Source organism: Mytilus trossulus, chromosome 7, assembly GCF_036588685.1.
Source record: "Mytilus trossulus isolate FHL-02 chromosome 7, PNRI_Mtr1.1.1.hap1, whole genome shotgun sequence".
Lineage (NCBI taxonomy): Eukaryota > Metazoa > Mollusca > Bivalvia > Mytilida > Mytilidae > Mytilus > Mytilus trossulus.
Window position 1 is genome coordinate 36,847,803 of NC_086379.1, and position 12,565 is coordinate 36,860,367.

General features: G+C 32.9%; 1 protein-coding gene across 1 annotated transcript; it reads right to left on the reverse strand.

Moving 5' to 3' along the window:
* Positions 1 to 2,048: 2,048 nt before the first annotated feature.
* LOC134726996 (lipopolysaccharide-induced tumor necrosis factor-alpha factor-like) lies at positions 2,049 to 12,180 on the reverse strand. Its single transcript, XM_063591385.1, has 5 exons — positions 11,979 to 12,180; positions 10,791 to 10,866; positions 5,931 to 6,098; positions 4,008 to 4,188; positions 2,049 to 2,627 (listed from the first exon to the last, which is right to left on the reverse strand). The coding sequence occupies exons 2-5, from the start codon at positions 10,822 to 10,824 to the stop codon at positions 2,519 to 2,521; spliced, it is 492 nt and encodes a 163-aa protein (XP_063447455.1). The 5' UTR covers positions 10,825 to 10,866; positions 11,979 to 12,180; the 3' UTR covers positions 2,049 to 2,518.
* Between the last annotated feature and the right edge of the window lie 385 nt (positions 12,181 to 12,565).

The following is a 12,565-nucleotide window of genomic DNA, read 5'->3' on the forward strand; positions in this document are numbered from 1 at the left end:
CGTTTCGCTTCCGCTTTAGCATTTGAGCAAGTGCCCATTCGATATTCTCTCTCTTGCAAGCTTTTGAACCGACAAATTTAGTGGATCTAATTGTATATGCCTTACAAATAACATTTTAGAAAAAAGACCACTTAAGTTGATTTTAAGGATACAAGCTCATGCATATTGATTTGTTTTTAGAATTGGGTCTTAGAACGGTAAGACTTTCCATTGTCATGCTCGACATACTATTGTCTGCTGGCTATTATGCCAGTTATGATACATCTTCGATTTTATTAACTTTGTATATGCTGGCAATGTTTACATATCCTAGAAACAAGGTTAAGATAAACAATATTTAGTATTAGCTAGAGAGTTGCACATTCTCTGCTCAGGCGTCCTGTTTTCAAAAGGCGATATAGGATCATATAATTATAGGAATTTCGTTCGATAAAGTTCAGACTATGACTAGTTAAAAGTATGTGTTGTGTACTATTAACAACAATCCAATTATATGTATATTTTGTGAAAGCCGAACATAGTTGTATTTTTTGTTGGTTTTTTTTTTGGGGGGGGGGGGGGGGGGGGGTTCGCCCACGTACTTTGGTTTTAAATTCTTTCCTATAGTATCACCTCACCTCGTATTGTTTAGTCTTTAGTTTTATATGTTGTGTCTTCTGTACTTTTATTTGTCTGGTTATTTTTATTTTTAGCCATGACGTTATCAGTTTATTTTCGATCTATGAGTTTGACTCTCGCTATGGTATCTTTTGTCTCTTTTTTTTATCTGCTGGTGTTCACTGAATTAGTGAAGCTATTTATATAAAAAACAGATTGATCAGCATGTTTTGGATAAGATATATCGAAATAAAAAAATGTTGATTCAAAATCTGCGCAAAAAATAATTGCAGGTTATATATAAGTTCTCGGATATATACAATAACTGTCATCTTCCAAAATTTCGAAATTCGGTTGTGCTTTCTTATAGGGGTAATACAGTTTGGACACCTGTGTACTGTGTTAATTCTTACATGATTTGACTGTTTAACACAGAATGAAATATAACAACATCCGATATCACATCTACAAAAGTAAAGACATGCTTCTGTGATATAGTCCTCCTAATACAGTCCCGAAATACCTCACTTTTTGTGTTATCAAAATTTGCTGATACAAAATGATCAAAATTTGCTGATACAAAATATTAGAAATTATTATAAATTAAGGAATGTATCTCCCTCGTGCAAAGCTCTGATTCCTTTCACGGATTTGGCTATACTTTTTGGACCTTTTGGATTATAGCTCTTCATCTTTTATATATATAAGCTTTGGATTTCAAATATTTTGGCCACGAGCATCACTGAAGAGACATGTATTGTCGAAATGCGCACCTGGTGTAGGAAAATTGACAAAACTATAAAGTTGTGAACAAATAGATGTCCACATATGACAGTTTTAATAACCAGTAAGACTGTTTTTGCCCCGGTACGAATGAACGCGTAACAATAAGCTGTATTTTGCAAAACTTTTAGGATTTTTTGGTATTCCATGCTCTTCAACTTCTTACTTTATTTGGCATTTTTGAAACCTTTTTTTTAAAAGCGCCACGGATGAGTCTTTTGTGGACAAAATGCGCGTCTGACAATGTCTGACGCAAATACAAAATTTCGTTCCTTGTATCAGTGATGAGAATTTATTTACAACCACTGGGTCGATTCCACTGTTGGTGTAGTTTGTATTTACCGAGGGTATCACCAGCCCAGAAGTCAGCACTCATGAATTATAACAGACATGTTCATACTTATAAATTAACTGTTTATTAATGTTTTATTCGAGCGTTTCTGATGAGTCTTTTGTAGATGAAACGCGCGTCTGACGCAAATACAAAATGTCATTCCTGGTATCTTTGATGGGTTTATTATTGAAAAGAGAAAAACATCCACCTAATTTATACTACATCAATGAAGTGTGACACTTTTCTAACTTCCAATGCGTAGCATTGGGTTTTAATAACGTATCTCTGTTTTTATTCAAGATGAGACAACTTCCAACAGAAAGATAAATATATATGAATCGTACACTTATAGCTGAAATTTATGAATGTTCATATCTATATGTATAAAACAGAACTGCCGTTAGTTATTTACAATGATACTATAATTGTTTTAGTGAAAGTATGTAGGGATGTCGTCCGTACCATTATATAATGTAAACAGTTAAAAAGAAACGTTTTAACAGGGTCGTAGTTGATGAGTTGTACAAAAAACTTCGTAAAAACAACAACAATGTATGAAGTTTTGTAAGAAAATACATCACATAAGTTATATCAAGTAATGGTAAGAGTCAAACATTTTATGAAGAGCAATTAAAAAATTGTAATTATTTTGCTCATTCATTTACTCAAACAGTAAAAATATTCAATAAATAACAAACATTTGAATAAAAAGTTAATATCTATACACAAAAAATTATCACAGACTAAAATCATATCTTGTAAGATATGAAAAGGTAAAAAGATAAGGCGCATTTCCTGATACTTTTACATCCGATTATGCTTCCCCAGAGTGGTTCTACAGTTTGGACAACTGTGTACTGTATCTTTACACGAACTGATGCAGAATGGAATAAAACAACATCCGACGTCACATCTACAAAAAGAATAGACACAAAATGTACAAGACTTTTTGTAAATTTAAAGCCTAGTTTAAAAAATATCATGTTAAGAGTACTATCAATTTAGATTTTATAGTTGATTACATTAAGATTCTAGGGTCTATCAATTATGGACCCTTAAGGGACTGTTGACCTAAATATAACGATTTCTTTCAGAATGGGCGCTAAAGGGGTCTGGAATGATAAAAAATAAACTCATCACAGATGCCAGGATTGGAATTTTATATTTACGCCAGACGCGCGCTTCGTCTACAAAAAGACTCAACAGAAACAGTCGAATCAAAAATGTTAAAAAGCCAAATAAAGTACGAAGTTGACGAGCGTTGATGATCATTATTCCTAAAAGTTTTGCCAATTGCAGCTTTAAGGTAATCTTTTCCTGAGATAGAAATATTTTATGAGGTAAATTTTTATCATCTAATCTTCAGCTGAATGAATTTCACCGTAATGTTTGGTTACTGTCTCTTGATCTTTCCTCCGCTTATCTCTATAGTCATTAGAAAAACATGCGTAAGATGAAAATATTCAATTTCCTTTCTTCAACAAATTTAACTTTTCATGAAAATGATTTCGGACTAAACCAATGCTAATAGTGGTCAGTAGTTTCTAGTTATGTCTTATTAAAGTTATTTGATTGACTACGTTACATATACAAACATAAAGAATGACCAATAGCAAATATGGTCGAGAACAATTTAAATTATACATTATATCGGCACCAATAATGTAGGTTCAAAACTAATGGAAGCCAGCTAGATCTAACTGTCCATTCTCTTTGTTGGTATATTGGATAAGATAGGGGTAGAAAGTTAACATAGAGATAATCTGGATCCATCGTCTTCAAATAAAAACAGGTTTCTTAACCCACCATTTTCTTCGATAAATGCCTATATGATGTCAAGAGTATGGAAGTTGTTTTGTGCTTGCTTGAAGTTGATTGACACCGTATGATTTTGTCACTTTTTAATTTGTTTTAAAGATTGGTATATTTGTCATACTATTTTTCAATACGTGGGATGGGTAAGATAAACTCTGTGTATTTTGTATAGATAAGCGGAGGCTTCCTCAAACACACATGCTACTGTGGACCGTTAGAAAACTGTTTCTTTCTACACCACCATTGTGTTTTGTCATACCTGAGGGAATGAGGGATCACAATACAAGACTCATCAGTCCATCTGCAGTGGCATCGACCCAGTGGTGTAAATAGTTATCAAAGGTATCAGGATTATAATTTTATACGCCAGACGCGTACATGTATATGAATTATGTACATGTGTTAATTCCAGAAATTATAATTTCATCAAATCATAGAGACATTTGTCAATATTGGACCGAATGTATAGAAAACTTACCCAACAAGACACAGAACTAAACATGCGACCCACGTTAATGTACCAGTTTGATAAGTTGTGCTGGTTATTATTTGTTTCTGACAGCTTGGACAGGTCATACCAACTGGCGACTCTCTCATTGGTGGTGACATCATCGGCTGTGTTATGATGACTGTTGTTGGTTGACCATATCCTGGTTGACCTAGAATGTGATGTAAAATTATGAAAATACATTTAAGATGTCGATTTTTAGTAAGTCAATTTATATGAGGGGTTGATTGAATCTTTCAAAACTGGATTGTAGTCACATAATTTTATGGCCCTATTTTATGAAATGTAAATAAATGCAAACGCAGTGTTCCGCTGTTCCAAAGTTATTCCAGGTCTTTCAGAATCATTTTGATTAAATATTTGCTTTTTTTTTTAATATAAAATTGTACTTTATTTAATCAAGCTTTATGTTTTAGCAATTTTAAGAATAACAAAAATTAATATTGATATGGAAACAAATTTAAATCTTTTATTTTTACCTAAGCTTTTTTTCTTTTCCCTAAATTTTTTGTTAAAACTGAATAATAATCCAACTAATCAACAACAAAAAAACCAACCAACAAACAAACAAACATAAGCCTTATCAACTGATTTTATAGTTCGTACTTATGTTATACTGTTATACCACTGTCCCAGGTTAGGGGAGGGTTGGGATCCCGCTTACATGTTTAACCCCGCCACACTATTTATGTTTGTCCCTGTCCCAAGTCAGGAGCCTGTAATTCAGTGGTTGCCGTTTGTTTATGTGTTACATATTTGTTTTTCGTTCATTTTTTTTTATATAAATAAGTTATCTCGTTTGAATTTTTACATTTTCATATCAGGGCTTTTAATAGCTGACTTTGCGGTATGGGCTTTGCTCATTGTTGAAGGCCGTATTGTGAGCTATAGTTGTTAATGTCTGTGTCATTTTGGTCTCTTGTGGACAGTTGTCTCATTGGCAATCATACCACATCTTCTTTTTTAAATATACAAAACATAAATACGATAAAAACTTTCAGTCTCATATTGATGTTTACCCATGCACTGACGAAATGTTCATCCTATTTAAGAAGAGTAAAACATGAAACGTTAACCGTTTAAACACACAATCAATCATTTTTTTCAATATATTTCACTATTAAATGATTCCCCAATGGTTTATATCGTGCCTCATGCAAAAGACATCGGAAACATCTGACAAAATGATATGACATAAATAATAAACAGTACTGTTTAGTATTGAGTCTTTTTCTAGCTCGTCGTATACCTAGCATATGACACTCTAACCATAACCAGAAGTAACTAAATTATTAATTTCTGATCGAATTTAATTAAGAATTGAATGCTTCTTTTTGTAAATTTAATGGGTGGTAAAAGCGTTGACCGAAGTACATTTTGTATGAAGCGCGGAAGCGCTTCATTCTAAAAATGTACGCACGGTCAACGCTTTTACAACCCTATAAAGTTTCAAAAAGAAGTATTCAATACTTATAATTACATTTTTTTAGCTAAAATCATGAAAACACGATTTTTATCCAGTTTTATTTAATTCACCTGTGCACTTTTTTGTGGGACCTCGTGTCATCATGCATGATAAATGTTATGGTCTGATGCAATTGTTTACGGAATAACATGTTAGCCAATCAGAATAACGTATTATAATGAAACTTACATCTAATGTAATTATATTAAAATAAAATGCATGAAAAATCCTGTAAAAAGCAAGGCTATTTGCTGTTGGACTTCATGATATTGAATATGTTTGATATGGGCCGTTATTGGAATTAAGCATAATTCCAAGTGAGGGATAAATGTTGATTCTGAGATTCTAGCTTTATATACAAGCTGTAGTTTTCATTTTTACCTACAATAGAAATTATATTTAAAGGGTATAACTGAAATCATATTTACCTTGATGATATGGTGCTGGAGGTGGGGGTGGACCATATCCTTGTTGACCCCCTGGCGGACCATATCCGGGTTGACCTCCTGGTTGACCTCCTGGGGGACCATATCCAGGTTGACCCCCTGGTTTACCTTCAGGTGGACCATATCCAGGTGGACCTCCTGGTTGACTTCCTAGAGGTAAAGATTAATGTGTCATGAAGCCTGATTAAAAATCCAATCGCACAGACTTATTTTTTAATAAAAAAAATTCCACGAATTAGACCCAGCACAAATCAAGTATGTTTACAAGAAAATAAACTAAGAGCGTTATTCATTGTGGCTGTTGTTAGATGGAACAATCTGCAATGGTGAACCAAATTCCGCTCTGCTTTCAGCAATACTACAAAGCTCAGATTGTGTGTGTATGCTACAGATGAACTCTACATGACTATATTTTCGTTTTTTATATGCTCTAATGATCATATGTCAAAAACGTCTTATTTTTAGTAGGTGCTATAATTAAGTGTATGTTTATATTTTGTGGCCCATTTATGGGCATTATGTTTTATGGTATGTGCATCCGTCTATTCGTTCGTCCGTATGTCCCGATTCAGGTTAAAGTTTTGGTTAAAGTTTTTGAGCGAGATTTTTTTTGACGAAGTTGAAGTCCGATCAATTTGAAACTTTGTTTAAATGATCTCTCTAATTTTAATGCCAAATTAGATATTTTATACTATTTTCACGGTCCACTGAACATAGAGATTAAAAGTGCGGATGGGGCATCCGTGTTCTTGGGACACATTCTTGTTTGTTGTTGTAATAAAACATATAATATATTATCAGTCTCCTAGGGTATCATCAATTCAGCTGTTAGTACTTCGGTACTGACATGATAATAAATCACCTTTCTTAAAGTGTCTGTTAACAAACTTTGAAATTTTAAGAAAATCAGGTTTCAACTAATTCATGCAAAGTTGACCTTCGATGAATTTGGCTATCTATTTTTGACTTTTTTTGGGTCATATATATATATATACAACTCGTCTAAACATCAACCCAACAATGTTAGATCTGTAAATTTGCTTTCGCAAATTTTTGGTTCTTCCCTTGCCGGGATTCGAACCCATGCTACTGTGATATCGTGACACCGAATCGCCTGCACTGCAGCCGTCCCGCTAGACCACACGACCACCTGGGCTCTCAAAAAAAGAGATTTCGGTGGCCATATGTTACCTTTCCACGTCAGTTTTAATCTAGCGGCGTACTACAGTACATGATATATAAGGCATGAAGATGTTATTGTTACAGATCAGCTAAATTATCTATAGTAAAGGATCCTACAAATTAATGTAAGATACAGTCACAGAAAATAATTATATTCATAAGTACTTCTGAGTCAGTGACAACCCTACAACAGATGTATCCATCGGATCGCCATCAATGATGGTGATACATGGCTGTGTACATAATGTATATACAACTTGTCTAAACATCAACCCAACAATGTTAGATCTGTAAATTTGCTTTCGCAAATTTTTGGTTCTTCCCTCGCCGTTTTTTTTGGATATATATATAACAATAACATCTTCATGCCTTATATATCATGTACGTAGTACGCCGCTAGATTTACACTGACGTGGAAAGGTAACACATGGCCAGCGAAAGCTCTTTTATGAGAGCCCAGGTGGTCATGTGGTCTAGCGGGACGGCTGCAGTGCAGGCGATTCGGTGTCACGATATCACAGTAGCATGGGTTCGAATTTCGGCGAGGGAAGAACCTAAAATTTGCCAAAGCAAATTTACAGATCTAACATTGTTGGGTTAATGTTTAGACGAGTTATGAAGATGTGGTATGAGTGCCAATGAGACAACTCTCCATCAAAGTCACAATTTACAAAACTAAACCATTATAAGTCAAGGTACGGTCTTCAACACGGAGCCTAGGCTCACACCGAACAGCAAGCTATAAGGGGCCCCAACAATTACTAGTGTAAAACCATTAAAATGGGAAAATCAACGGTATAATCTATATAAAACACGAGTAACGAGAAACACTTATGAACGACATAAACAAACGATAACCACTGAACATCAGATTCATGACTTAGGACAGGCGCAAACAATTGTAGCGGGATTAAACGTTTTAATGGAATCCAACCTTCTCCCTTTTCTGACACATTAGTATAACATTACAACATAGAAACCACATTGTAAAATATCAATTAGAAAGACTTAAATCAATCAAAAAAACGAAGTGACACAAATAAAGCTGTTTGACTGTTCCCGTTCTTATGTAGCATTGGCTTTGTAATATTCGGATTTGAGCGTTCCAAATGCAAATGATTCCAGAATAGCGCTGCGGACTCCAAAAAAAAAATTTAGTGTTTTCATTTTCACTTAGGTATATCATATAATTGTTCATGTCGATACTTAGTTTAATAAGAAATTTTCTGCTATATAGATTAATCTATATGTTTATTGTTAAACAAATAAATAACTGGTTTAACATTAGATATTCTAATAAAACAAATATTCAATACAATATGACTGTATATAATTTTCAATTTCACCAACAACCTTTAAATGTCCATACCGTACTCCTAAGGAACCATTTGAAACTCTTTGTGGCTTTCGTATTATCGATATTGAATTATGTACCTTATATTCGGATTTCTTTTAAATGCATTGCCGATTTGACTAATCCGAAACAACTGATATTGACCTATTACATTACGAGTCTAAACATCAAAGCTTTATTTTTCAAGAAATACTACTGTTAATCGTGATTTCAATTTTCGAAAATATTTCTGTAATTTTGATTAAAATTATTACGAAGTACACAGTTTAGAAGAAATTCAATATTATATGCAGTATAAAAAAAGGGATAATATTATGATTTAGGTACACTTTATTTACACACTTTATTACACAAATGTTTGACAAATTTATTCCAGTATTTACGAATATTCATAGTACATTATCCTCTTCCATACTAACAAATCATATCAAATTAAAATACATTTTATTTTTAAAACAATGTTCATTGAAATTCACAAAAATTGATTAACCTGTTTCTTGTAATGACGTAAAATTTCCCGATAAACATGAAAGGATTCTAAACATAAATATAACCAAAGGTGTATCATTACGGCTGTAGTTTCTTTAAATAGTACAAATAAAAATGTCAGTCGTAGTTCAAGTTCAATAAAAACAGGATAATCTTTTATTATGTATTGATGATCAGTTACAAGTCATAACGTCATGAATAGATCTATAAAATAATAAATATGTTGATAGATCACTATGGTTGCACAACACAAACGACATACTCGACTGATCATGTGCACAATAATAATTTTATTCAATGTTTAGCAGGATGTTGATATACAATCAACCTTGCACAAATAATTTTGCGATAAGTATAGTTCTTTGGTTTCCTGACCGCAATACAAATAAACGTAACTGTCGCATACATGTAAGAAAATACCTTTAAACAAAAGCGAAAAAGCTAGTGTCATTCTGATAAACATTAATCGTGTTCATATGATGAAATCATAATCTTTCAGTCAGTTTAATTGAAGTCTGGAGCTGGCTTGTCAGTTAAGTGCTAGTAGTCTGTTGTTATTTATGTATTATTGTCATTTTGTTTATTTTCTTTGGTTACATCTTCTGACATCAGACTCGGACTTCTCTTGAACTGAATTTTAATGTGCGTATTGTTATGTGTTTACTTTTCTACATTGGTTAGAGGTATAGGGGGAGGGTTGAGATCCCACAAACATGTTTAACCCCGCCGAATTTTTGCGCCTGTCCCAAGTCAGAAGTCTCTGGCCTTTGTTAGTCTTGTATTATTTTAATTTTAGTTTCTTGTGTACAATTTGGAAATTAGTATGGCGTTCATTATCACTGAACTAGTATATATTTGTTAAGGGGCCAGCTGAAGGACGCCTCTGGGTGCGGGAATTTCTCGCTACATTGAAGACCTGTAGGTGAACTTCTGCTGTTGTTTTTTTTATTTTGTCGGGTTGTTGTCTCTTTGACACATTCCCCATTTCCATTCTCAATTTTATTAGTATTTATTCAGTTCAAGGATAGCTATGAACAGGTATATATATTTGTATTAATTAAAACTGTCAACGTAGAGATATGTAGTGGGTTCTTTCAAGTTCTTACTCATTATAAGTTATAATGACCTGTTAATTTTTTTTTACAATTAATCGTAATCACATGTCAGACGTATTTCAGTCGCAACTACAATGGAATAAGAACAAGGTACTACGAATACAAAAATGCTGTAACTAATGCCTTACATCCCTTGCACAAATTAGCAGAGTTGACAATGATAGGACAAGCTTAATTTGAACACACGTATCGGACAATCTGCTGCGATATCTAGTTCAGGCAAAAAAATTTGGAAGGGAAATGTATATTTATTGTCACATTAGAAATACCTCTGAAATACTAGTATGTTGCATTCATTGGTTTGACACATACTTGAGTGTGAAAGCATCGTTTAGAATCATCCCCAAAACAGAAATATCACAAGACTGGAAGATATTGTTTTATGATAACAACGCATAAGCATAACGACCACCGAGACAACATGCAATAGCGGTCACGAAAGGATAGAAGGATCAAATCATTATAAGTTCGTCATAAACGTTATTTGTCAGCATGCATCGATATATTATGTAACCATAGTTGTCAAAAGTAGAATAAATAAAATACCGAACTTAAACGACATTTCAAACGTAAGCTTTTGTAATCAGAACCAAACGTTTGTTTTCCCTTCCGCAAGAACCTCAAGAAAATGGAGTGAAACTTTTTATTACTAAACTTAATCCAACGCAGTTATCTATTAAAAAAAAAAGAAACTGAATTTACCTGGGTTGTTATAAGGTGGTGGTGGCGCTGACATATTTCCAAATGAATCAAACCGTTATCCAACTTTATCCAATTCCTGAAAGAGATGCAATTGGACGTGTCACTTTGCGTCACAAAAATATGTAATAAAAATGCCTTTGATTGTCAAAATATATATAAAAAAGAGCACGAAATTTATTTCATTTTAACAATCTTGTTCAAGAAATCCTGTGGCAAAATATCTTTCTGGGTAAAATATTGCTCAATTAAGGAAATCTGATTCCGATGATGTTCGCAAAAATGTAAATTGACAAAAATATTGAACTCCGAAACTCTAAAATACAACAAACGAATGGACTACAACTGTCATATTCCTGACTTGGTGCAGACATTTTCAAATGTAGAAAATGGTGGATTAAACCTGGTTTTATCAACCGAGTCAAATTTGACATTTTTTATTTGCATTGGAAAGACAGAAGTATTAATAAGTGCCCGAAGATAGAAAAAAAAATATGTTTGATAGAATTGAACAAAATATAACAAATATGTTTTCAGGCAGACATACTCTTTAATGTCTATGTTTTATAAACATACATAAAAAAACTGCTTTTGTTAGAAGATGAAATTAAACACAACGGTTTAACCTTATATTTTTTGTTCGGTTTCATTTGTTCACACTGAAATTTATGAACTAATATCACAAGAAGAAACGGCTAAACTCCTGATGGTGGCTGGCAAATTCCTGTGTTAATAAAAAAGATCTGAGAAAACAAGATTTTGTTTGAATTCTTAATCCTGAATCATATGAACAAAAAGCAAAACACATGATATATGTAGGTTTGCATTTCTTTGCTTTTTGTAATCAAAAGATTTAATGTGTATATGAAAAATAAAAGTATTGTAGCGTTTAATGCTGAAATGATCTCCTTTATAACATCTTTATTTGACATCAGACGTCTGGCAATCAACCAATTGAAGTTTGAGAGGATTAAAATACATCTCACTTTATCTGCCATTGACATTGTTATATTTATTCTAATGAAACATATAATGGACACTTCTCATGGCGGTTTCCGTACGCGTAATGATATCCACCAATACCAGAATAAAAAAAAAACACAAGAAAATAACTGTTTCGTCGAATGCAGTGTATTCTGCCAAAAAAAAAAAAATGAACTACGAGAACTAAAACTACTCTTTTCTACTTACGTGTACACAAACTATAGTTTCATCACTGAAAATCCACAATTTATTTTCAAACGTAGATATTGGAAAAGTGAAATCATTACTACATGAAGCCAGTCAGGTGTGAACAAATAGCATTTCAATATGACCGATTTTTTTTCTATACTGAATTGAAGTGTTCAAACATCTTTTGTGTTTATTGATCCATTTGATAGATAAATATATGTGGAAATAAGATTTGATCTGGTGCTGATGTTCATTGAATATATAGATATATTCTGTTGACAAATTAAAGTATAAATAGGTTTCAATACACTGAACATATTTTAGGATGTTAAGAGAGGAGAGGATTAAGATTCAAAACGTCATCATACTTTAAAAATTAAAACCGACAAAACCCTGACGAATGAAGTACCATGACGAAATACTCAGTGAATGAATTTCGTGACGAAATAATTAATGATTGAATTTGATTTATTTAAGTATAATTTTTTTGCAAAATAGACGGTGTAATGCTCATTTAATCGATGAACAGGTTTATCAATGGCACACCTACAATCTTATGAAAAAGTAAAATAACAAAAATTACGAACTCAAATGAAAATTCAAAT

Coding starts and splice junctions, on each gene's coding strand:
- LOC134726996 (XM_063591385.1), bottom strand. CDS start 10,824: ATGTCAGCGCCACCACCACCTTATAACAACCCAG. Junction 6,099..10,790: donor ACCACCTTATAACAACCCAG/GTAAATTCAGTT, acceptor CTTTACCTCTAG/GAAGTCAACCAGGAGGTCCA. Junction 2,628..4,007: donor TTAGTTCTGTGTCTTGTTGG/GTAAGTTTTCTA, acceptor TTCTTTTTGTAG/ATGTGACGTCGGATGTTGTT.